Source organism: Sander lucioperca, chromosome 11 (assembly GCF_008315115.2).
Source record: "Sander lucioperca isolate FBNREF2018 chromosome 11, SLUC_FBN_1.2, whole genome shotgun sequence".
Classification (NCBI taxonomy): Eukaryota; Metazoa; Chordata; class Actinopteri; order Perciformes; family Percidae; genus Sander; species Sander lucioperca.
Genome location: NC_050183.1, coordinates 37,618,475 through 37,642,295, shown reverse-complemented (window position 1 = coordinate 37,642,295; position 23,821 = coordinate 37,618,475). Strand labels below are relative to the sequence as shown.

The window sequence follows — 23,821 nt, the reverse complement described above, 5'->3', positions numbered from 1 at the left end:
CTGCTCCAGCCATGGGTAATCGGAATGGACTACATGCAAATCGCTACGAGGATGGCAAACAACTGAAAAGAAAATAATGAAATGGCAAACAGTACAAGGGGTAAACAGAAACTATCAATCAAACACAAGACAATATCATCCACAATAATAACCAAAAACAGGGAAAAATGGTGGACCAGTCAACAAAAGCTGGAAAAAAAACACAGGACATGCAGGGACTGATGCAACAAGTCAGTGAGCTCAATATTAGACTTATGAATTTAACAACAACAGAAGACAGATTATTACCCACTCTTATAAGCCCAGGCATTCACCTGGCATGAATGCATGTTGCACACCTATGTGCACAAGGTACACTCAGAAACACACACACACATACACACACATGTTGTACCTCTTGCAGCTGTAGTCGCACTCTGCTGAAAAGTCGAAGCCAGTTGGCTTTGGCTCTGGCAGGACCAGGCTCCATGATTTCCCTCTTTGGGAAACTAAAGAATGATTGGAGAAGGAACAACAAGTGTTATGCATATATGTGCTAGTACGTGCTCTATTAGCTAATGTAGTGAATGTGTAGAAATTATAGAGATAAACTATCATTGACTAATAGTGGTAAACACATTAAAGGGACACTCCGCTGATTTTGCACACAATGTAGGAGAAAACGTGATGATTACAAAAATGTAGATAATCATTTTAAAACTTTGCTGTTTTATTAGAATGACACTGGTTCATCTAGACAGGCACTTATGTTTTGTTCCTATTCCTACGCCTTCCCCAGTGTCTGTTTCCTATGTTCCTCTTAATTAATATGTATATATACTGTATGTGCTTATTGTTACTTGAATGAACTGCCAGATGAAAGTCTATGTACAAAATGTAGCTGTGTTAGTATTGACAGTGAGTGAAAGCTTTCTTTTCCTCTATGAGGCAGACGGTGTATGGACAGTGTTCACCTTGGAACAGGTGGCTCCTCTGTTCTCTCTTCAGGTGCTGGAGGGACACTCTTTGCCACTGGAGGCTGCTCGGGAGTTTGAGGTTCCTCCAACGGCACCTCAAACTTGGGTTCAGGCTCCAGGGGCCCGGTATCTGGAGCTGGAACCTGCGATGTGGCCGTGGGGGTGGATGTAGTGGTGGCTGACAGAGCTGGCTGGGTGGGTGCGAACGGAGGCTTGGTGGATTTTGCACTGAAAGGGGGCAACGTGTCATTGTGTGTGACTGGAGGTAGACTAGGAGCTGTGCTGGCGGGCGGGAGCTGATCAGAGGCTGGCCGCTGCTGATGCAACGACGCCTGCTTCTCCAGCGGTGGTCTGGTGGAGGACAGACCATCACAGGGGGGCATCAGGGGGGGGGCAGTGCTTGTGGGTGTGGGGGTGTAAGGCGGCTCCTGGTCTTCACCGAGTGTGCCATCAAGTGGATACGTATCTTCATCTTCCTCAAAAGGCATCTCCTCCTCATCTTCGTAGATGTACTCCCCTTCCTCCCCGTACACGTCACCTTCGGCATACAGCGCCCCCTCTTCCCCTCCATCTTTGAGGTAGCCTCCCTCGTCGCTGTAGACGCCTTGGGGGTCCTCGCCATCCCAGCCTGGGGAGTCCTCTTTGCCGTAGCTGACGGAGGAGTGGCAGGAGTGGTAGGAGTCGTTTTCATCGTAGAACTCCGAACCTCGCAAGCTCTCACCATCCTCAGGAACAAACTCCTCACTGAGCTGAGAGCTGCCTCGACTCAGCTCGCCTGACGAGGCGTAACGACTGTCTGTGGGACTGAGGGGAGGGGGAGATACAAACACCTGTTACATAAACACACCCACACAGGTTTAAAAGTAAACTAGGGGGGTTCCAACACTTGAACAATACAGAGTGTTGATGTCACAGTGACACTTAAGGAACTTGTGTTGGGGCCAGAGAGGGAGACAGCGAATCAATAGGAGTAGAGGAGTGACTTTAAACCAACCAATACAAAAAACTCAGAGGGGGGGTTGGGATAGTGATGCATCAATGTAACTGCAAGGGCAATCATCTTTTTAGTAATGGTTAAGGTTACTATGGATACTAGTTCACACACAGGTTAATACGGAAGCACACACCATACAAAAGCACACAATTAGCAAAAACATAAGGACACTTTTTTCATAAATCTAAAATATAAATAGAACTATTTAGTGAACCTGAAGAGGTTGAGGGTAATTTATTAGCCTGGTGGAACAAAAACAGTCTCTCTTTGCAGATAAATAAGTGTAATTTATTCACGATGATGAATGAGGCTTTGAGACATTAAGACGGATCATGAGTCAGAGAGATTTGAGACACATGCAAAAACTATTTCTTACACACACACACACACACACACACACACACACACACACACACACACACACACACACACACACACACACACACACACTTTATTGTGTTGTCTCTATTGATTACAGTCATGTTGGTTCAATAATGCATGGTGCAGGAGCAGTAAAGAAGCTAACTGTATTATGGCTCTAGGCTGTGAGCCAGAGGGAATACACAAGTTTGGATGAATGGACACATAAACACACAATCACGAAACCCCTGTTCTTTTCTATTCATCACCTAAATCACAATCTCTCTCTCTCAGCCAACACAAAGACAGTGACAAATGCTTGCACAATGTTTGAGTCTAAATACATGTCTGCCCTTTTTCTTAGCAAAGAATATAAAACAAAAAACATGATGCAATGAAGATGAAAATGAACGTAATCTGTCTTGGCTTCTCTGCAGCCCCCATTATTAGGCTGACGGCCTCCTGCTGATGTATGGGTGAAAATTAAAATGTGTATAATTATCAAGAATGGGACACAAAGAATAAGACAGGGCTCTTCTAAGTGTCTCACATACAGGATGGGGGCTGTAATAACAGGCTGCCGCGACAACAGATTCACACACACAGAGATTCACACAGGTTCTTACACAATCTCCAACAATTAACCTCTGACTGTCTCTGACTGTTACGAAACAACACACACATACACACATCTTGTCAATCACTCGCCCACACACAAAACTGCGCGAAACTTATTAGTTTAACAATGGCAACGATGAGTGTGATACATCATTTGTGATACTGATTCGTGATTCTTCACCAGGAACACAGTAAATGTAGATGCAGGACCAGTAGGTTTCTATCAATAGTATAGAATATACATAGATAGGGTAAGAGCGCATGCATGCAAGCACAGCGAGCGAGGAGGACGGGACAAGTCCACCACTGACGTCACAGCGAGACGGAGTCACAGGCCGGAGCAGGAGAAGGAAGAGGATCAGGAGAGGAGGCACAGAGACCCACCTATCGGACAGTGAATGCCTACTGTCTAGAGAATACTGGCGACTGGTGCGGCGGCTCGACCCTGAGCCTGAGTCGATATCGCTGCGCCCGTTGGTGGCCGAGTCTAAACTATCATAGCGTCTGGTAAGAGGAGTAAGGAGGGAGGTTGGGAAGAGGGGAGAGGTGGGAGAGGAGCATCAGTAGAGCTCAGTGCAAATCTTTCAAAGAAGCCTGTCCTAAACAATAGTCAGGTGTTCATCTGAACATTGAGGCAGGTTTCGCTTGATGTAATCATTCCTTCTGTTCATACTGGCAAGTAAAAGATCCCTTCCTATTGTGCTCACAATGCAAGTGATGGAGGGGGGGAATCCACAGTTCTGTACAAAATTCCATTCCGACATTAATACAAGGCTACAGCAGTCTGAGTTTTTCAAATCAAGTGGGTATGTCTTTTGTCTATCTATTGTCTCTTTAGTGCACAATGTCCTTTTTGTGTTACTGTCTCTCCCCTGCAGCTCAACAAGGAAACACAGAGACACAAAGAGGGAATTTTGCACTAGAAAGACACTAACTTTAGAATATACCTACTTCATGTTGTTCCCCATCACTTAAATGAGAAGAGCAAAGGAACGGATCTCTTAATAGCCACTATGAACAGGAGGAATGATTACAGCATCAAAACCTGTTTCAATGTCCATATAAACACCTGGCTATTGTTTAAAGACAGACTTGAAAAATTGTGAACTTATCCGTTAAGTTTCTGCACAATGACCTCTCACTGAGGTTGAGCACCTGAAGATGTATTTTACCCATCTACATCTAAACAAATGAAAAGGTCAAACTTTCCGTTTCAGTTTCCCTGAACAAAAATGTTCAGAATCACTGTTATTTTCTGCCCAAGTTAGCGCAGAGGTGATCACATGGGGGTTCTGACACTCACACACTCAATATGCACACAAAGATGCAGGCACACGCACGCACACACCCATTCACACATGTACCCAAAAGATAACCACAATGGCCCACTTCATACATGACCTGTATACAAGAACTGTGTGGCCCAGCATGCTTGTATACACTGAGGCCAGGGTTATTCTCTAGAGGAGGAGAGCACAGTGGGACAACATGTTACCTTGTACAATACAGTGAAACAAAACAAGGCCGCTGGGGCTGAGCTGTCTCAGGGCTAAACTAGACTCCAAATAGGAATATTTGCTTAAGATGGGGAGTGTGATAATACAGCTTCAACATTAAACAGTTTTGTTCTTTAGGTTTTTTTTTCCTTTCTGTTTCACCAAAACAAACCCTTTCTCCCTGTAGATACATTATAACAACCCGCCATGGTAATCTCATTAAAAGGAAACCATTCGGTCTCAGTTATGCCTACGTAGTGCCTGAAGGGTGCTTGTTACCTCATGACTCTGTGGTCGTAGTCCAGCTCATGGATTTCGTCGCTGTATGAGTGTCTGTAGTTCTCAGTCCTCATGGGATACTGGTGCATGGAAGCGTTGGGCTGGGAGGTGGTGTAGTAGGGAGGCGGGATGCTGTTACTGGTCTCACTGCGGTAGTCGCTGTCCCGGTCGTCCACGGCGCTGTCTGGGTCCTCGTCTGTTCACATAAAACACAGCGGGAGACGGGATGAAGTGACAAGACGATGATGGGTCAGAATTGTATTATAAAGTATTTGTATAGTGTATAGGGGGCACAAATGCGTGGAAAAAACAACAAAAAAACATAAATAAATCAAGTAATTAACATACACTACATTTCATTTCTATAATAATGGATGTTCTAAAGCTCCCTTTATACAGTAGATACCTGATACTTTCTGATAGATAGCTATTTTATTTGTATCTTTACTACAAAGAACATTATCTATTTACTGTCTTATATTACTTCTTTTAATTCTAGTGTGTTTTAGGATAATATTATCTGTAAATTAAAATATAATCATTGTATAATGTATAGATATTATATAATTTTAATATCAGGGCATAAAAAGTCACCTCGCTGCTGCTTGTTAAACTACACGATAATAATTGAAGGCGACTCAGATGAGTGTCTCAACTCAGATCTTCTAGCATCTGGACTTTGGTGGCACAACAGTAAAACAATGTTCAGTAATAAAATCAACCTGAAAGTATAAAAAGTCCCCCATCACTAGTGGAAATTACGCCTTGGAAAAACTGATATTTATCTTCACCAAACACCACCAGAGATTAATTTACTGTAACTTCACTGATTTTTATTCTTCCAGCTCATCAGGAGAATATGGATATGAGGTGAAAGGAAGTTCAGAGAGGACGCGTGGGGAAAAAAATATATATTTTCATGGCAGCTCATGGTCTCTGAGGAAAACTACACAAGGAGATCATTACATTAAGTGAGACATGGACAATAAATACAGAATTACGCCATTAGCAGAAGCGCATGAAAGAAACTTACTTTGCTGATCCCCCCACAGACTCCAATTACCTGCAAGGAGATAAAGGGTTGGGGAAACCAAATTAGGTTTGGGCCACACATTAAACACATCAGCAGTCCACAAAACTGGGTAAGCAAACATATCGAGATTTGTAGCCCTGAGAACTATATGTTTTAAAATGTAAATGTGTGTGCAGAGGGTCCAGAAATGAGTGTGTATGTACATGTCTGTGGGTAAAGAAAAGCACAAGGTCAGATGCTGCTGGCCTTGCTGCTCAGTAACTAAGAACAGAAAATTACACGTGCTGTTATCATCTATATACACACAAGCATCACGCCACCATCCAACCCTTCTGTCCACAGATTTAGTGTATACTATACACATTTGCTCCCTGTGTCATCATCACTATACAGACAGACAGACAGGGTGGTGTGTGTCTGACTGCCCATCGTACGTCAGTTCACATTCATCACACATCGCTTGCATGCATGATTCATCACATCAGCTTTCCTCCCTTCCTCCTACACTTCATCTATCAGCCTCATTTCTACCTCCAGTCTAGTCTCGTTTTGGAGCAGAGGGGGTGAGGGGAGGGGAAATAAGGAGGCATAAAAAGGACACAGTGGGGGAGAGCACAAGAGGAGGTTGACGCAGAAGTGGCTTATGACACTCACAGCACTGTGTGGTTGGTGCATGCAGTGGTCGCTCCTGTTCTTCTTGATAGGCATACTGAGGGGGGGAAAAAACAACATCTTAGAAAATAAGACCCAGCACTTCTTCTTAGGAAAATTGCTGGTAAAAATATATTGACTCTGTAATTCTGCTGTTATTGGCAGTCACATAGAATTAGAGCGAGTATGGTAAAGGAAGAATGAGGTGGAAAGGAAACACAGAGTAGGAAAGGGGTTATGAAAGAAAAAGGAAGGAATAAATAGATAGATGACGAAATATAGATGACTATAGATAGATATGGATGCTGCAGAGAGAGTGATGTGGAATGTGGAGTCAAGTTCTTACGTCTTGATCTCTCATGGCATTTAGTTGTTCAAGTTTCTTGGCCCAGTATCTGGCCTCTTCCTCAGGAATGTCTGCAGCAAACATACAAACACACAACATGATCCTCTACTCAGCACATACAATACATGTCTCTCTGTATAAGCATTGCAACAGAACCATAGAGCAATGAAATTAATTCATTTTAAAGCCATGGCAAAAGTATTAGAAAGTAATAGATTGACAAAGCAATCTCAAGTAACAGCGCTAGATGTAGTGTTAGTACTATAGTAGTAGCAGTAGCAACAACAGGATATGTAGTAAATGTAGTATTATTGGGACTAGCCATACTAGAGGTGGTAAAAGTGATAGTGGTTGAGATAGTAGTTGCATGTTGAAGTCACGATACTAATACTAACAACAGTAGAAATGGTACTTGTTTTTTTAGATTGTATTGAAACATATGTATATATTCAAAATCTAGCACAAACGATTTACAGAATTAGGCACAGAGAATAAATATAACTATGATGAAAGGCCAAACCTAGAGGCAGTTCAAAGCGGGTGTCAAGCAGCAGCCTGTGAAAGGTTGGGTCTTTGGTTCCACAGATCTCATTCTCGGCCATGATCGCATTGGAGTCCAGGGTCAGCCACTGGCCTGGACCCTCCTGGAAAAGATAGAGGAAGAGGGGCAGAGAAATATGACTTAGACTATTCTTACTGCATGATAAATATGCCGTTTGGCATGCGAAATCTGCAAATTGCCTCACAGTGACGACACGACTCCTGGAAGTCACTTCCCTTTGCCGCTGTTCACCGAGATAATTACTGCACATAACCCCCTGAAACCCCAACTTGACATTTTTACATTTCTGTTTGTATATGGAATAAAAAAACTTAGATACAATTAGTAATCTTTAGAGGTGTTAGCAGACATATTTTTTTTAATGATGCAGTTCCTGACAGAAATCTGATGAGAACCACTCACTCGATCATCTTGAAATAAGGGAATGTGTCCACTTCTTAGTATTAAGTGGCTTATTTAACCAATTCCAATTCCATGTGCACAAAAATAATAAGTGAATGTGACATTTTTTTATTGATTATGCCAAATACAGTATATTTCACAAAGGAAACAGGTGTGCTAAATTATTGAGCAGGACTGCATTATTAATGAAAGCAGTATGCAGTTGAAAACGCTATCAACAAATACTGAAACAATAAAAGAAAAACATAATACTAATGCTAACCACTTTGAAAACAAAATACACACTTTCTATGAAGCTAAAATATTACTTTCCCACAGTGACTTGTTTATAATATCCACAATTACGACAACAATTTATCCCTTGCTTCTTTAATACATACTGTTTAGTTACTATTTGTATATTTCAAATACAGGAACATGTAGCAGCTATTGATCTGCACATAGCAACTGTGTTGTGTGAAAAGTCCCTAAAGTAAACATATTTAAATATAATAATAAAAAACTCAAAACACTGCAAGTTTCACATAATGGCCTTAATTAAACATTAAATGTTACGTGTTTTCATAACTCGTCTGTTGATTAGGTTATTTTAATAATTGCATTCATTCATCACTCAGACTGGAATATTGGTTAAATGCACAGTAATGTAGCTAATAAAACCTAATGCTGGGAACCAGAGAGAGAGAGAGAGAGAGAGAGAGAGAGAGAGAGAGAGAGAGTCTACCTCATTGGACTGCCGTATGTTGCTCAGGGGGATCCATAAGGTGCCCACCATGGTGTCCCAGATCAGCCCTTTATTCCACACCTCCACTGTTAGGCCTAGATCCAGGCGGTTTATTTCACTGCTCAGCAGAAAGAGGAAGAGGCGGATTAAGGAAAGAGAATGAGTTAGAAAAAAGCAGAGGGAAGAGAGTAAAATTATACAGCGTTAGAAAAAGCTGAGTGGAGACAGGGTTGTATACAGACACCTCACTGCACAGAGGCCTTTCAACAGAAATACAGTCTATGCACTTAAATCTGGTGATGGATATGCACTGGGATTCAATCTGCAGAGGGAAATGAGTCATTCAGCATGAAGATGGAAAGAGTAGGTGATTGTCTACTAGGCTGCCGGCAGGATAGAAGAGAGAGCACAGACTACCTATATTTCTGTATGACAAACAGCAGTGCACTCTATGATTAATTTTTCCATCAGGCACCACTCATACACCATATATAAAGCTAAGGTCTGGACTAGTTAGGAATTGTAAAGTGATTACAAATCTGACTGGCAGGTTATCAGCCCACTAAGCATCTCTCATTGTCAAGCAATGCCTCTTCTCAAGCCCACTGGCTGTTTTAAGTGAAAACCTAATAATAACCACAGCGTTAATATGGAAATACATCTTTCTGTTTCCTTGGGAGCCAAGTGGGTTATTTGGAAAATGGATGAATATGCTGTTTTGTTTGGAAGATATGGCTGTAGTAGACTAAACATAAAAGCGGTATCTGTTGTGTTTTGTTTTTTTTCCTTCTATTTAGTCACTTTCAGGAGTTATGAGGAGTAATGAAGCCAAGAGAAACCCTCTACACTTGGTGTGTGAACTCTGCTGGAGCAGGTGTTATAATAATAATAAACTTTATTTCAATAAACGTTATGTCATCCCCTCACTCTTCAAAGGAAAAAGTGAGGAATAGGGCAAAAATAACTCCTTTTAGGAATTATAAATGTCACAGCTGACCCTGCTGCTCTGTGTTGCGCAACATCTGTGCTGAATTGAGCCCCTGAGGTGACATCTCCATTCATGTGAATTGACAGTATTCATTCCTTATTTAATGCCTATGTTGAAACTATTTATATATTCATATGGACTTGCATCTGCCAACGGATATTGACATTAGATGTAGATTTTTTTGGAACTTTGTCAAACTAAATGTACGACCATAATATCAACAGCAAATATATTGCACTCTTGAAATACCTTTAAGTTGAAAAACGTTCATGTCTTGCATGAAAGTCCATTTAATGATAGTTTCACTCTTTGAGAGTAAAACGATATGTTCAAACTAAAAAGCTGCTGTGGCAAAATTAGCAGAGAGCTTAATACTTAAAAGAGTATTTCACTGGTTCAGCAATGCACTGCTTTAACGTTGTGACACTCACAATAGATAGTTAAAAGTGTGATCAAAATCAATGCAGCAGAACCAGACAACCATGACTTTTTGGGTCCAAGGGAAGGTGAAGAGAGAAGGCTCACTGCAGTACAGGTGCTTTTAAAGGAAAAGGCAGTGAGGGGAGAAAGGGAAAGAGGAGGAAGACAAGTTGGTGAAGAAGAAGATTAGGGAATGTAGTAAGAATGTCGAAAATGTGCAGCAAAGACTGTCCCCCAGTTAGGCAACATTGTACTAGTGTAGATTTACAGAAGAAGACAGGGGCTAAAAGAGGGAAAGACATAGCAAGATAAAAGGGGGCAGATGATGTGAGAGAGGGCAAGAAGCACTCACAACATGAAGTCCTGCTCCCAGCATGGCTGACTGCCACGCACAGCGATGGTTGTGCTCTTAACATTCTGCACCTTCAGGGTCACGTATGTGTTAAATTTCTCTGTAAAAAAGTAAAATACAAAAACAATGGCCATGCTACTGTGTGCGTGTGTTTATATGAAACAATGGACAACAAATGGACGCTATCCACGGGTCACAACTCACCTTGGGGTCCATCGAGCTTGGCTTTCTTCACTGCAAAGCAAATTGAGAAAACAAAGAAGGAATTAGTCTAACTAGAAAAAGTGAGTTCAAATATCAAATTTGCAAACATGCGAACATGACAGTTCAGATTTCACATTTTCATGCTGCAAATATAACATTCAGTGAACCCTAAAAGGCTTTTCTCAGACCTAGGGTTACATTGTGATGGGACTTATACAGTTCAGGCAGGCCTCTGCCTGTAACTCATGTGCATAAAAGTATCAGTTGGCAGGTGATTGACAGGAGCCTGGCATTTTAGAGAGAGGGGGCGGGGGGGGCAGTCTTTCATATTTCTCAATATGTCAGGTTCTCTGAGTCAGAGGGCCAGAAGGACAATCTGTTTGTGCAGGTGAGAGTAAAAGCTGATGCCATGGAGGAGAGCGGTCACATGCATTGTCCTCTCTGAATGATGTATGTGTATGTATGACAACAGGGGGTGCTGGATAAAAGACAGAGCAGTGCTGCTTTATGTCTCACACAGTAGATGAGGCTCAGCTGACGGGCCACTGCCAGCAACTCCAAGCAGAGACCTCTGGAAGTACTAGACTGACTTTAAAACCACAGTGACGTCAACGGGCTATTCATTATTCAATCAATCCGGCACCCTGCCGATGCCCAGCATCCCTATGTTCAGCAGTGAGGTATTAATATTCAGAGCTCTGTTTTTTTGTTTTGTTTTATTTTCTTATCCCTGCCTCTTTTCACTGATGTTACATGTCAGGAAAGAAATAAAGGGAATAAGCATAACTAAAAAAATCAATCTAATTGGGCCTCAACAGCAAGCCCATAAACATTCTCTGAGCATGTGGCTGCAAGAAGAATGGCTTTATAATGTATAACCTACAGTCTAACTCTCTAAAATAGAAAGAACTAAATAAATAAACACTCCCTCTTCTTATTCAAAAAGCATAAAAATGAAGGTAGCAAAAGTGATGCTGACAAAGAAACATACTGAATATTTTCGTAGTCAGTGACTATAATCATTGTTGACAAATTGGCTTCTAAAAATAGCTTCACCCCAGCAAACCCTTGGGATAATGTATTCGCTTAAATATTGGTCTGTTTCGTGAGGCAAGTGGCGGAGTAAGTGGTGTGGAGGAGCATGTGCTTCGTAGACAACTTCAAAGTAAAATCCACATCCTGATACTTAAGCTGCTGACAAGGCAGTCACACCAAAGTGGTGAGGACGGTTCTTTTCCATGGAAACCCTGAATTTACATTTGACAAAAAGGCATTCAAATGAGTTATGTCTTTGCTTTAAATAGACAGTATATGACAGATGCACCTTGGCACTGCTGCCGACTCTCTCTCTCTCATACACTGTCCTCTCCTCACCATCAACCAGTCAGTCATCGGTCCTCTCTCTCCCTCTCACTTGCTCTCACAAGCTCCCCCTGCCATGTGGCCAGTATGCACGTGTGCTCCCTTTCTATCTCTTTCTCTTGTGCTCCATTAATCTCTCAGTGCAGTCGGATGCGGGCAGAGCTAGCTGCATCCCCAACACTAAAAATAACCACGCAGTGTGACAGGGATGGGGGGTGCCGGAAAGGGGTGCGTGGGGGGGGGCGCTTACAGGCATAATACTAAACCACCATTGCTGCAGTTAAAGCACAGAGGGAAGGAGTAAAGGGGAGAAAGTGAAAAAAGGGTTACATATATGCAAACCATCAACAGAAAATGTTAGAGGAGGAATGAAAGGAATTGCAATTACAGAATTTGATGTTCTCTTTCTTTGGGATATATTGGACAAAAACATTTACTTACGCCCCAGTGCGGACGACCTAAAGGGGCTTTTTATTTCCTGATGTTTTCCAATCAAAAACTTTCCAGGAGCCTACAATTCAGAGCAACTCTACGGACACCAGGAATAACAATATAAACCGGCAGACAAGGAAAATCTAAAGATTATGACAAAAAAGAGAAATGACTCATGAGCACAATTAAGTGAAAAACAGTGTGTGAGAGTGTCCTCTGCCAAATCAAATTCGGTCACACACCTGCAGTATACCTTGGGAAATATATCAGTGACACTGATTAGAGTATGACTGCTATAAAAGTATGCAATGGTAGTCACTGATGATTGGAAACTCCTCTCATACACACAAATTAAAACCTGTGAGAAACATTATAATCAGAAAAAGGTGCAACATACAAAGACAATGCAGACTTTAAGCATCTGCCCTAAAACATTTCAGAGAATATATACAGTATATAAACAGTATATAAGTAGCCTTGGAATCATTAACCATAGAATATGAATGCTACAGTATATCTACTGTACATATTTCCATTGAAAAAACAATTGATCTTTCTTTGCTTCCAACTATTGCCAGACTCCTAATAACCTTAGTCATTATTACAGTAATGCAGTAGTGTGTTTGAAATGGTAATAAGACATAGAAGTAGCCAAGAATGGTTTGTTGCTAAATTATGTTCATTTCTAATGTTGGACTTTCTGACTCCTTTTGAAAAAGATCTCCCCTAATGGTCTGCATGCATATGTAAATAGTCTTAAATAGATGTTTGGATAATGCCTTAATGAGAGAAGGTGACAGTAATGAGGATGTCTCTCTTGGCTCACTCTGTTATAAAGTTATAAGGCATGAACTGGCATCCCGCTACAGGGGGTGACAGTAAGAGGATGGTTGCCAGATCTGAATATGCTTATTCCGCTTCTGTGGCACAGGCTATCATTTCAAAGACTACATCTAACATCACAAGACATGGAAGTAGAGCATACACACATATCTGACCATGCAATGCCATATCTACTGCTACTGCAATGTTTATCAGCCCCACTTATGTTACTGTGCAGCTCAAGGTGAACCGCCATGCTCATCATTCTATTTTATTTTTCATTCTTCTCACAGCCACCGTGGAAACGTATATATCAATATAAACCTAGCTGCAGGCTTATAACAGAGTGTGTAGAAACTGATGACAAAATGCCAGCAGAGACCTAAAATACCATTGTGGTTGCTATGTCAACAAAGCCTCAGGACATAAAGGGACCACCAACGAGCCTGGATCTCAATCCTGACATCTGTGCAATAAGCTCTAGCTCTGGTGTCAACAACATAGCAGCCTCTTCATACACACTACAAGCCTGCTCCAACCTCTCCGTGAATCTAAAGAAGAAGCCCGAAGAAATCACTTTTCCATCTTTGCCTCACTGCTCCTCGATAAATCAGGCACCGTATTTATCAAGTGTCTCAGAGAAGGAAATGAGCCCAACCTGGCCCAAAATTCTCAGAGTGCATGGTGCTAATTTTAGGCTCTGGTGTTATTACAGAGTTGTTATTAACTGTGCAACTTTGGAAACTCATTGAGGATTCAGGAGAGCTGCAGATCAGTTTTTTTTAATATGTTGAATGAATGCTGTAACAACATGGACTTCATTTAAAGGTTCTGAGAGTTGTAAAACACAAGGAGAACTTCTCCTTGCTAAGAGGCAATGTAAAAAGAAATTACGCATGTTTAATCCTTATGAAACTTTAAGCATGGTTCTGGGATCTGGGGATGACCAGAGGTTGTTGAGGTTACATGAGATGACCAGGATAATGGTATTTGCATAATGTATCACATTAATGTAATTAAATTTAAAGCTGTGAGCAAAGGACTCGGATTAATTAGAAGAAACAATGTCTTAATAAATGGAGGTATTCAGTCTTTTGATTCTAATTGGAGGTCCTGATATCTTTTTTATAAAAGTAATTGTGTGCACATCCCACCTTCTGGCAGGTGCAGGATAAATGAAAAGTACTTAAAGCGAAAAAATGTAATGTCTGCAACACTGCTTTAAACAACCATATTTAATATAAATGCGAAGACCCAGTAGGGTCGAAACGCTGCATTTATATTAAATATGGGAGTTTAAAGCAGTGTTGCGGACATTACATTTTTTCGCTTTAGGTCCTGATACATAACATGTAGGGAAACCCCAACTTCACCAATTAAAAACAACGTAGCTTACATGATATGCTCTTATTACAGTGAGAGACATCAGTGACATTTAAGGGCGTAATACTGATTCACCGATAAGCCACTGAATGTGAATGCTGCAGCCGATCGCGTGGCTTAAAGAAATACCCAACTGTAAATAAACACGGTAGGCTACTTCACACGCCTTTTTTTTGGTCCGCGCAATTACGCATGAAACTAAGATGAAATGTCTGCACTGATGATTTTTAATCAAAACGCTTCCCCGTTTTTTGACATGAATCAAAAAACACCCCACGCTTCTGTCACACGGGGGGAAACTGATAGTGGGTTACATCTTGTTTTACTATGTTTGAGCATACCCCTCCTCCGTAAATCGATCCGGTTGTAGGAATGGCAGGTTCGTATAAAATGAGCCCAAGCTGTGATCCATTGAAATATTTCAGGTTAAATAATAGTGAAAAAAGAACTTAGATTAGAAATATGATATAATACATCCAAAGGTGCCGTAAAATATTCGCCTTATTATTGGGATTTGCTTTAAATAGCGTGGCAAATAAAAAAAATAAAAAACTATTAATGGATGGATCGTTATCCTTACACGTGAATCCCCAAAAGCAGTAAAGATCAGACTTAGAGCTATTTAAACTGCTCACACCAGCAGGTCGAGGAAATTCACAGCAAGTCGTGCCAAGACATGGATTATAGTTACTTTACCTCCAACACACAGCAATGACATTTCTTATATGCGCCTTTAGTACAGGGTCCAGCTTCTTCACCAGCGTCCGTAGCCTAATTGAGCTAATTTGTGCAATATACAGCCTGGGAATGAATTGTTGGGCTGGAGATGAAGGAGCCTGCCGTCGCTGGCAGAGGCGGGTCCTGGCAGGGGCTCGTTAGCCTGACGAAAATAAAAAATCTTCACACTTCGAGAGTTAACGCCAGCGTCGCAATCCTATCTGTATTTTAATGGCGTGTCTGTCTAAATTTGAGACTCTTTCCGCCACTTCTCTCTCAGCTCTCCACTCCCCAACACACAGCCATCTTGTTCAGCTTCAGCACCGCCGATGCGTGGACAGCTCCTGGCTGTGACGTCAGAGCGGTGGTGGAGGTTGAGATGCTGAAACACCTGATTATTAGCCTCTCCCTCTTCATTTTCAACACATTTCTTAAAAACATCTTCAGCAATCCTCAGATAATATCACATTATCAACATGTTGGTATTCAGTGAAGAATTTTATGATAATTGATTCTGTCAATAGCCAGCCAGCCCTACTTCTAAGGAAACACTAGGACTGGGTAAATGGCTTGGCAGTGAACCAGTTAAAGAACATTCATCTTCACATACACCAGTGGTTCTCAAAGTGTGTGGCGCGCCCTTACAGATATTTGCAATAAATATTCAGTTTATGTATTAAATGTTAAAACGGCTTGCCATAGATCGGTGGGGCGCGAGTGACCTGGGGAAAATGTGATGCGGAACTAATGTTTTGACGTCGGAATCATTTTCACGGCGGAACAGTAGTTTTAGAGATGCACAGGTTCTCTTAATACATCCACGGTCGACCCAGCAAAGCAGCGTTCCCAATAAATCAGAAACATCGTGTGCAATAACCCCCCAATCCCTTTCCTCATGTCTGAAAACTCTGGCAGCTGACAGTATAATACCCAACAGATTAAGAAGACACTTAGAAACATGACATTGTTGTGAGAACAACAATCAGTCCTGTCTAGCGGACCTAACGAGCGCTGACGTCATCACAGGCAGTGCCCGCGTGCACAGCTGATGGAGCAGAGCAGTGAAGCAAATTCCAGAAACTTCTGAGTTTCTTCTGAGAGTACAGAATACTGAAATAGCTAAATAGATCATTTGTCATAAACCATTAACCTCTAGCTGTTCCTTGGTGTGACCGACTATCCCATTGTCAAACTTAGTCGTGTTTAAGTGTGACAACAGGCCACACCACCTTCATCCTTCCAGTTAAATAACACACCAACAACCAAACTGATACAACCTTTAACCAGATTCAAGACTTTTTCCCAGTATGGGCCAACAGCTCCCCCTGCAGGAACACAACATCCGCTGTATCTTTACAGACTCACAAAAAGGCCTATTTGCCAGTTGCTTCTAGTTGTATCCAGCCTTGTATATTTAAGAGGGGAAAACAAGTTGTTACCAGCCACGACAGAGGCGCTGGTATTGTTCAGTCAGTGTGTGTGTGTGTGTGTGTGTGTGTGTGTGTGGCAAAATGTGGTTCTGGAGACACCTACTGTTGCCGGAACTACCGCAAAGGCAGATTTGAGTACTTTGCCAGGTGTTTATATGTCTGTGGGCAGATTTTGTCACTGTGATATCATCGCAACCCTGCATGATGCATTCACAAAACTTTACAGGTGTGTAGTTGAGATCAAAATGAAGGCTGAGTTTGAAGATGGGTGTTGTCCGAGCAAGGTCGTTGGAGGTAGGGGGTTAGGAACTAGGGAAGGGGCCTCACCACTTTACAACCCTGGCCCGATTTGGCGTCGCGGGCGGATGGTGTGATCCCATCGCAATATGGTCTCTAGTTTTGTAATGTAACTTTAAGTTGAGATGGGGAAATTTAAATAATTAGACAACAGCCTCACAACAAGTTAAAAAAAAAAGCAAAATTGCACACATTCACCTTTTGTTGGAAACATTTTCAGTATGGTTTAATGAATATTTCAGAAAATACAAATATACTTCACAAATATATAATATTCTGACAAGTGAAACTGCTTGTCCATTCAACAACCTGCCATTATCAATGTAAATTCAAACATGTAAACCCCAACATTTCATTGTCACCCTTTTCAATTTTATGTTTTTCATGCATTATAAAAAAAAATAATAAAAAAAAACACTACGTACACATTCCCCACTCATTAAATGGCATTTATTGTGAACTATTATTTAGGCTCGTCTTATTGGACAGGTCACGGGCCTGTAGGTAACTGCTGATACTACACACTAGAGTTAGGGTCAATCCAATTTGACTTAATTATAGCAGTTCAGAGGATAAAATTACATAATACACTTTAATGAAATTCCTGAACTGTAAACACCCTCAACACCGCCACACAGATTTACATTCACAAAAACTCATGTGTATGAATACACATATTAATAAAGAAGAGGCATGTAGACATGGACTGTGTGTGTGGTGTTTTGACGTGTTTGTACCCTTGCCTTTACTATCCTTGAGAAATCCACATACTCTGTTGAATGGCACTGACTTGACCTGATACCACCAAGCCTGTCCCGTGTCCCTCTGATGCAGGAATGAAAGCGTCTCCAGCTGGAGTCTCCTCATAACTTCTCACTGACAATGAATTAAAGCATGCAGTTAGAAAAAAAAGAAAAGATTCAGACATAAATATAACATGTGGCTTTTCGAGACTTAAAAGTTAAGACTTGTAAACAAATTACATGGAAAATCCTGTTGGACTCAGGTCCAATAATAATAATGTGGATAATAATGAATGTTTTCTAAAACAATTAGATAGATAGATTTGTACTGATCCCCAAAAAATGGGAAATTCCAGTGTTGCAGCAGCAAAATATCAGACACACAGCACACATACAGAAAATACATGAAATGATAGGATACAATATACATGAAATAATAATAGGATAGAATATAAGAACAAATAATTTAAAATATATACAAGTTGGAAATAAAATGTACAACTGTTTAACAAGTTTTGATAAAGCTGTAGATAAACCCATTGTGCAAGTTGCACTTAGTGCAGTTGTGATGTCTAGGAGTCTTATCTAACACTCAGTGATGAAGTGTTAAAAAGTTGAATTGCCTGTGGTAGGAATGATTTCTTGGCTCGTTATTGATATTAGTTACCTGTCCACATGAGAAAGGACTTCACAAAGCTGGGTGAACAGTGCACGATGCTTGTGAGGGTTTCCCTCCAGCACTCCACTGAGACGACTTAGGTATGAGTCCAGGTTCCCATGAGATGCTGTCTCACCTGTACCTGTTCAGAAAAGTCACAGATGAATGAAATCCACACATCCTCTCAAGGTGAAATATCATGGAATTGAAGCACTGACATGGCAATCCAATTCTTAGGAGATTTGGGAGTTCTTAGGAGTATTAATGAATATTCACTGTCGTTGCACTGGTGGTCGCTAAAGAATGCTACCATTATCAATGCATTTATACTATAGGACTAAACAACATAAATCTACCATGAAAATATAACATAATAGCAGGAGATTTATCTAATATCCATCTATCTATATTCATGCATTTCTCCTCTGACTAGATACAGCCAACTGATTGCTGACCTGGCAGGGGGACTGATGACAGACTGTTGACCAGTGTGTGTTTAATAGCCAGCAAATGTTGGTGAAGAGCGTGGGTGCGCTTCTCGTCCAGCCCCAGTTCAGCCTCCAGGCGCTCTTTGGCATTGTACATGTCCTTAATGTGTCGCTGAAGCACTGCATTCTGCTCCTCAAACTCAATGTTGGCCTTACGAAGCCGTCGCAACTCAGCCTCTCGAGCTGAAACCACAAAGAGAAATAAAACGGGATTTGATGAGCACACAAGATAGTGTCTCACATGGTATGTTGGATTAAACTTACTTTACACTGTTAAAATATCCTATTAGCTAACAAAGTAATGGCACAATTTGTCGTAGCTTTAGTACCCATGTCATGTTAAATGGGTTTGTGATATATCAGAATGATCCTTTCCTGTTTTCAGCTTCTCTGTTACCTTTGTTCTGATCGAGGAACTCCTCTGTGAAGATAGGGATGTCAAATCTGCTTGGCAGGTCAGAAGCCTAGAGGACATAATGAGCAAACGGACAATTTAGCAGTTTGAAATGAACGTGAAAATGACATTGCAGACTATAAAGTAATAAGATATGTATCATGGGCTCAAAGCTAACTTTTTAAAGTGGTTGCCGGCTTGGCAACCAGGCATCAGCTTTTGGCTTGCCGAAATTGACAATACGGTTGCCATGTTTTAAATTGCCTATATCTGGAGCAATTCATTTCTTACAGTATGTAACTATACCACACATTTTAATAATGAAACAATGAGATAATGGCTTGCGATATAATTTCCCATCCCTCTCAAGTAGGGGTGCAACGGATCACAAAACTCACGGATCGGATCACTGTTTTGAGTCACAGATCAGATACATTTTTGGATCAGCACAAAAAAGGGGGGAATTTAAATGATTATTAAAAACGTAATATCAATAACCTTTAACAATAATTACTTCTTTCACGAATAAATTGCATACGATACCGCAAAATTTGGTGTTAATCCGATACCAAGTAAATACAGGGCCAGTATCACCAATACTGATACGATACCGATACATTTTAATAATTAAGGTGGATTCATCATCAAAGTGCTAAATCTGAATGAATTTTCATAATCTTAGTTAAGTGTTTTTGTTATTTTTTCCTTTGGATTATTAATAAGTTAAAACCCAGGACAGAATTTTAATATGCTTGTATAAATTTGTTGTTTTACCACTGTATCTTACAGCCTTTTCACAAATTGTACAGCCTGTTGTTGTTTCATTTTTGGCCTGAAAATCTAGCCACACAGCGCTCCTCTTCCTCTCTGCCATTCTTCTGCCGTCTCAGTGCCGCCTGTGTGTGTGCGCTGAGTCACGTGACGGTACAACATCAAATGACAAGAGGGAGGAGGAGCAAAGTGTGCCTGCTCCGCGCTGTGGCAGGACTTGACCACATGAAAGCAGCGGCACCTACACAGACACAGACAGCCAGGTCGTCTCTTTGATAAAACCGCAGCAGTGCATACTGGAGAGAAACTAAAACTAAAGTATTAATCTCGTTACACTGGTATTGATCAATATCAATACCAACGTCGGTATCAATATTATCGATATTTGGATCGATCCACCCACCACTAGTGACCAGTGCTAGTTTGTGTCTTTTAGCCCATAGCTTTAGCGCCAGACTCTTGTACGTCCCCTGTTAGAATCCTCTACAGTGAAATACAATAACACTTTTACACCGTTTAACTGTCAGCATTTTAACCGTGTTTAATCCAGTTACTACTGTAGCTAGCAGTAGGCTAACGTTACCAGCTGTGTAACGTGTTATTAGTGTTTACTAGTGTGACATGCAGCGATGTTTCTGTTGCCTCTAACGTGGGTTTCGGAGCATCAGAGAGAAGCGCAGACATTTAAGTGGCACTGTAATTAGGCACCGAAATTCGCGTTGCTATTTCGTCTGGTAGATACCGGCCATATTAGCACCGGATTTTAACATGCGGCGTTTACGTGAACAGAAAATTGCGTTGCCTGTATCTTTTCACGACAATTGCGCGTGTGTGGAAAGCGGTCGCACAACAGCTGAAATGTTGTGTTGCGCACGAACGTAGTGTTTAAAATTTACGTAGACAACCAAATAAAATATTGAGCTCTTTTGAAATAAATGTTCCAGTTTTGTAAGTTTTGATTTGTTTTTATATATATATATATATATATATATATATAAAAAAAACACAAATATTGAACAGGTGGTTGCCAAAGGGGGCAACCAGAGACCACGAAACGGTTGCCAATTGACTCAATCTGGTTGCCAAGGGCGAACCTGGTATGGTTCATGTACCTTTGATACAGATGACTCTGAACTAGTACTGATGATGACCGATGGAGTGTCTTCTGAAAGAAAAAAATGTATGTGCATATTACAGCTGACATGGCACAGAGTCATGAAAACAAATGTTTGCCCTTGTGGTGTACATAACATTTCTGATGTAAATACAGCTCAGTGGTCACCTTTCTTGATCCTCTTGTCTTGTATCTTAGCACTGGTGATCTGATAGGCCTCAGTCTGCTGATATTCCTTCAGTTCCTGGGCATACTGCATCTTCTCCCGTTCCGCCTCGTCCAGGTAGCGCTGTCAGTGCACAAATAATGTTGTGCTGCTTTACTGAGGGAAAAATTCGGTCTTGCAAACGGACAGGCGCTTGAGTATTTGAAAACTTTTTGAAGCATGCTTCTTGGAAATTAAGTCATGAAGTACATTTTATCATAAAAATGTTTGCCAGCATGCGCATTTCACAACCAGTGGGCTGAAAAACACTGCAGATGAGAAATAGCTTTAAAAAAATAAAATCAAACAACATCTTTATGAAAGTAAACAAGACAGATGATGATGCTCCTTACAACAAAACTCAAATACAGTGATAACACATGCAATGTTATTCGTGACTGGGGTTTGTGTGTGCAATTGTGAATACCAGCCCAATTTGCCCAGTAATAAAGCATCAATAAATACCCAGTACTCACAGTAATGTGTTGCACTGAATATACTATGTTAAACAATACATGTAACATTAATACTTGCAAAACTTGAATAACTACCTGTTTGTCATTCGGGGCTAATCGTGTCCACTCTGATCCAAGTCTCTTGGTGATTTCAGGGAAAGGCAAGTCAGGGTATCTGGCCCGCATATGTTCTCGGCGTTCATTCAGGAAGCGGACATATCCTGTTACTGGTGCCTTGGGACCATTTGGTAGCACCTTCTTTCTTTTCTTTCCCTTTGGCCAGCCTCTCTTCTTTGGCTGCAGAGAGGGGAACACCACTTCCATGAAGGCAGGGGCTGCTCACTCATCTATAGTACTCATTCTTGATCAGTAGACAACTACCAACACTAGCCTACACACTAGGGTTGCAACTAACAATTATTTTCGTTAATTATTATGCAGATTTTTATGCAGATACTTTTTTCTTATTCTACTAATCGTTTGGTCAGTAAAATGTCAACAAATAGGCAATAGACTGATTGTTTTGTCTGACCAAAGGTCTAAAACCCAAAGATATTTTGTTTTCCATCATAGAAGACTAACAGGAGCAGCAAATATTTACATTTGAGAAGCTGCAGCTGGAATTATATGGGACATTTTTTTCTCAAAAATTACTCTGATTATTATACTCTAACCCTCTACTACATACAGTCTAATACAACAACCATGTAATACATCCTACCACATGAAGGTTATACAGTTAGGTATATGTTCAACCCGTTTCAGAGACATGTCATTTTTAATTTATGTTCATTATGGAGGTTCTAGTTAGTGGTGCTGTTGAATTATATTACATTTCTGTTTTATACACTGACACAGTCTGTCCTTGTTTTTTATGTTTCTACTATTCTGCTTAACTGTTAACAGGACATTGTCATAAAGAAGCATGGAGCATGCTCAGCCAACCTACTCTGTAAAAATGAAATACATTTCTCAACAAGTGTCCAGACTTTTACCTGTAAGACGGTCGGAATTATTGCTGGTTTGTTGTATTAGTGTGATTTATTTTTAGCTACCTAACAAAATGTGAAGTGGTGAGTGTAAAGAGTTTAACTCCTTAACCAACATGCTCATTTAAATATTTGGTTGCAAACCTTGAAAGCCTTATTCCTTCAGCTAAGGAGTGAAAATTAAAGTCATTTACAAAGCCGGTTGTTGATCCTGGTCAGATGTAACAGTACCCACCTCCTCTTGTGGTTGATCTGCTGAATGGGATGGTTTGGAGTGCTGCGATGTATCACTCTGCTCTTGTTTTATCCCTCCCATGATCTCCGTGGAATGGACTATGCACTTGTGAAAATGGGTCTTAATCCGTTAGGGTTATGCCGTTGGAAGAAGTCTGTGCAGAATAACATGGGAGAAGATGTAAAAAAAAAGATGCGAACAACAGTACATTTCAGCATTATTTTCATCGCAGGGATGCCACTTCTTAAGCTAACCTGACTGCTAGCAGTTCAATGCGGCTAACGTAACTGTTCACACAGACACACATACACACTCACACACACAACGTACAATATCCAGTTAAAAAGGTAATCCAAACTGCTACTCTTCACAAAGAAATGTTGTATTGTGCATACAATAATGTTTAGTCATTCCGGACGATGGCAGTTTTATATAATTATTTCTACTTTTTTGGATAAACGTCTTCAACTCACCAGATAATGAGTCCCTCGGCCAAACAGGAAGAGAACCCTGCTTGCCATCTGATTGGTCGGCACGGAGAATCATGATTGGTTGGCTGGATATTCCCCTAACCCCCCCCTAAATGGACTAGTAGTAGAAGAACAAGTACCTCAAAATTGTATTTAAGTACAGTACTTGAGTAAATGTTAAGACGTTACTTTTACTATTGACCGTCCCTAATGATTTAAAACTATTTATGGAATCCCTGAAACGAATGAAAATCTAGAAAGCACAAAACGGCGTACTCAGTGTACTTAAAAAAAAAAAAAAGCCGTATTGATTTTCTTTTTGCTTATATTTTTACCGGAAGTGGTCATTTCAGAATCAGAATCAGGTTTATTGCCATAGTAAGTTACGGTACGCTTACAATGAATTTGCCTTGGTGGTTGGTGCATACATAAACAAACAAACACATTTATCATTATTATGAAATAAACAAT

General features: G+C 40.8%; 2 protein-coding genes across 12 annotated transcripts in view; both read right to left on the bottom strand.

Moving 5' to 3' along the window:
• unc13a (unc-13 homolog A (C. elegans)) overlaps positions 1-15,449 on the bottom strand; it is a 47,959-nt gene extending 32,510 nt beyond the window's left edge. For 4 of the 9 annotated variants that reach the window (XM_036007361.1, XM_036007364.1, XM_036007362.1 and 1 more), the window contains exons 1-12: positions 15,081-15,447; positions 10,386-10,415; positions 10,182-10,281; positions 8,422-8,539; positions 7,254-7,377; positions 6,734-6,804; positions 6,391-6,445; positions 5,737-5,766; positions 4,704-4,899; positions 3,313-3,432; positions 954-1,760; positions 395-488 (exon numbers count right to left, since the gene is read on the bottom strand). In XM_036007361.1, the coding sequence (XP_035863254.1) occupies positions 395-488; positions 954-1,760; positions 3,313-3,432; positions 4,704-4,899; positions 5,737-5,766; positions 6,391-6,445; positions 6,734-6,804; positions 7,254-7,377; positions 8,422-8,539; positions 10,182-10,281; positions 10,386-10,415; positions 15,081-15,102 (1,767 nt within the window). In that variant the 5' untranslated portion in view covers positions 15,103-15,447. Of the gene's footprint in view, positions 1-394; positions 489-953; positions 1,761-3,312; positions 3,433-4,703; positions 4,900-5,736; positions 5,767-6,390; positions 6,446-6,733; positions 6,805-7,253; positions 7,378-8,421; positions 8,540-10,181; positions 10,282-10,385; positions 10,416-15,080 lie in introns of all 9 variants that reach the window. The other 5 variants (XM_036007365.1, XM_036007363.1, XM_036007369.1 and 2 more) reach the window with 3 other exon arrangements.
• A 1,583-nt stretch (positions 15,450-17,032) lies between these two features.
• On the bottom strand, positions 17,033-23,473 carry hmg20b (high mobility group 20B). 3 transcript variants are annotated; one of them, XM_031318454.2, is made up of 9 exons: positions 23,354-23,473; positions 22,881-23,034; positions 21,753-21,953; positions 21,165-21,285; positions 20,995-21,044; positions 19,115-19,181; positions 18,685-18,900; positions 18,239-18,371; positions 17,033-17,704 (listed from the first exon to the last, which is right to left on the bottom strand). In XM_031318454.2, the coding sequence occupies exons 2-9, from the start codon at positions 22,959-22,961 to the stop codon at positions 17,692-17,694; spliced, it is 882 nt and encodes a 293-aa protein (XP_031174314.1). In that variant the 5' UTR covers positions 22,962-23,034; positions 23,354-23,473; the 3' UTR covers positions 17,033-17,691. The 3 variants fall into 3 exon arrangements, with proteins under 3 accessions (XP_031174314.1, XP_031174312.1, XP_031174313.1); XM_031318452.2 differs by having other exon boundaries at positions 20,995-21,047; positions 23,354-23,472; XM_031318453.2 differs by lacking the exon at positions 23,354-23,473 and adding an exon at positions 23,198-23,347 and having other exon boundaries at positions 20,995-21,047.
• Positions 23,474-23,821: the final 348 nt, after the last annotated feature.

Excerpts from the sequence above, each read along its gene's own strand:
- hmg20b (XM_031318452.2), bottom strand. The coding sequence starts at position 22,961 with ATGGGAGGGATAAAACAAGAGCAGAGTGATACATCGCAGCACTCCAAA. Across the intron at positions 21,954-22,880 it reads CAGATCAACCACAAGAGGAG|CCAAAGAAGAGAGGCTGGCC; the intron begins GTGGGTACTGTT and ends CCCTCTCTGCAG. Across the intron at positions 21,286-21,752 it reads TAGCCCCGAATGACAAACAG|CGCTACCTGGACGAGGCGGA; the intron begins GTAGTTATTCAA and ends GTGCACTGACAG.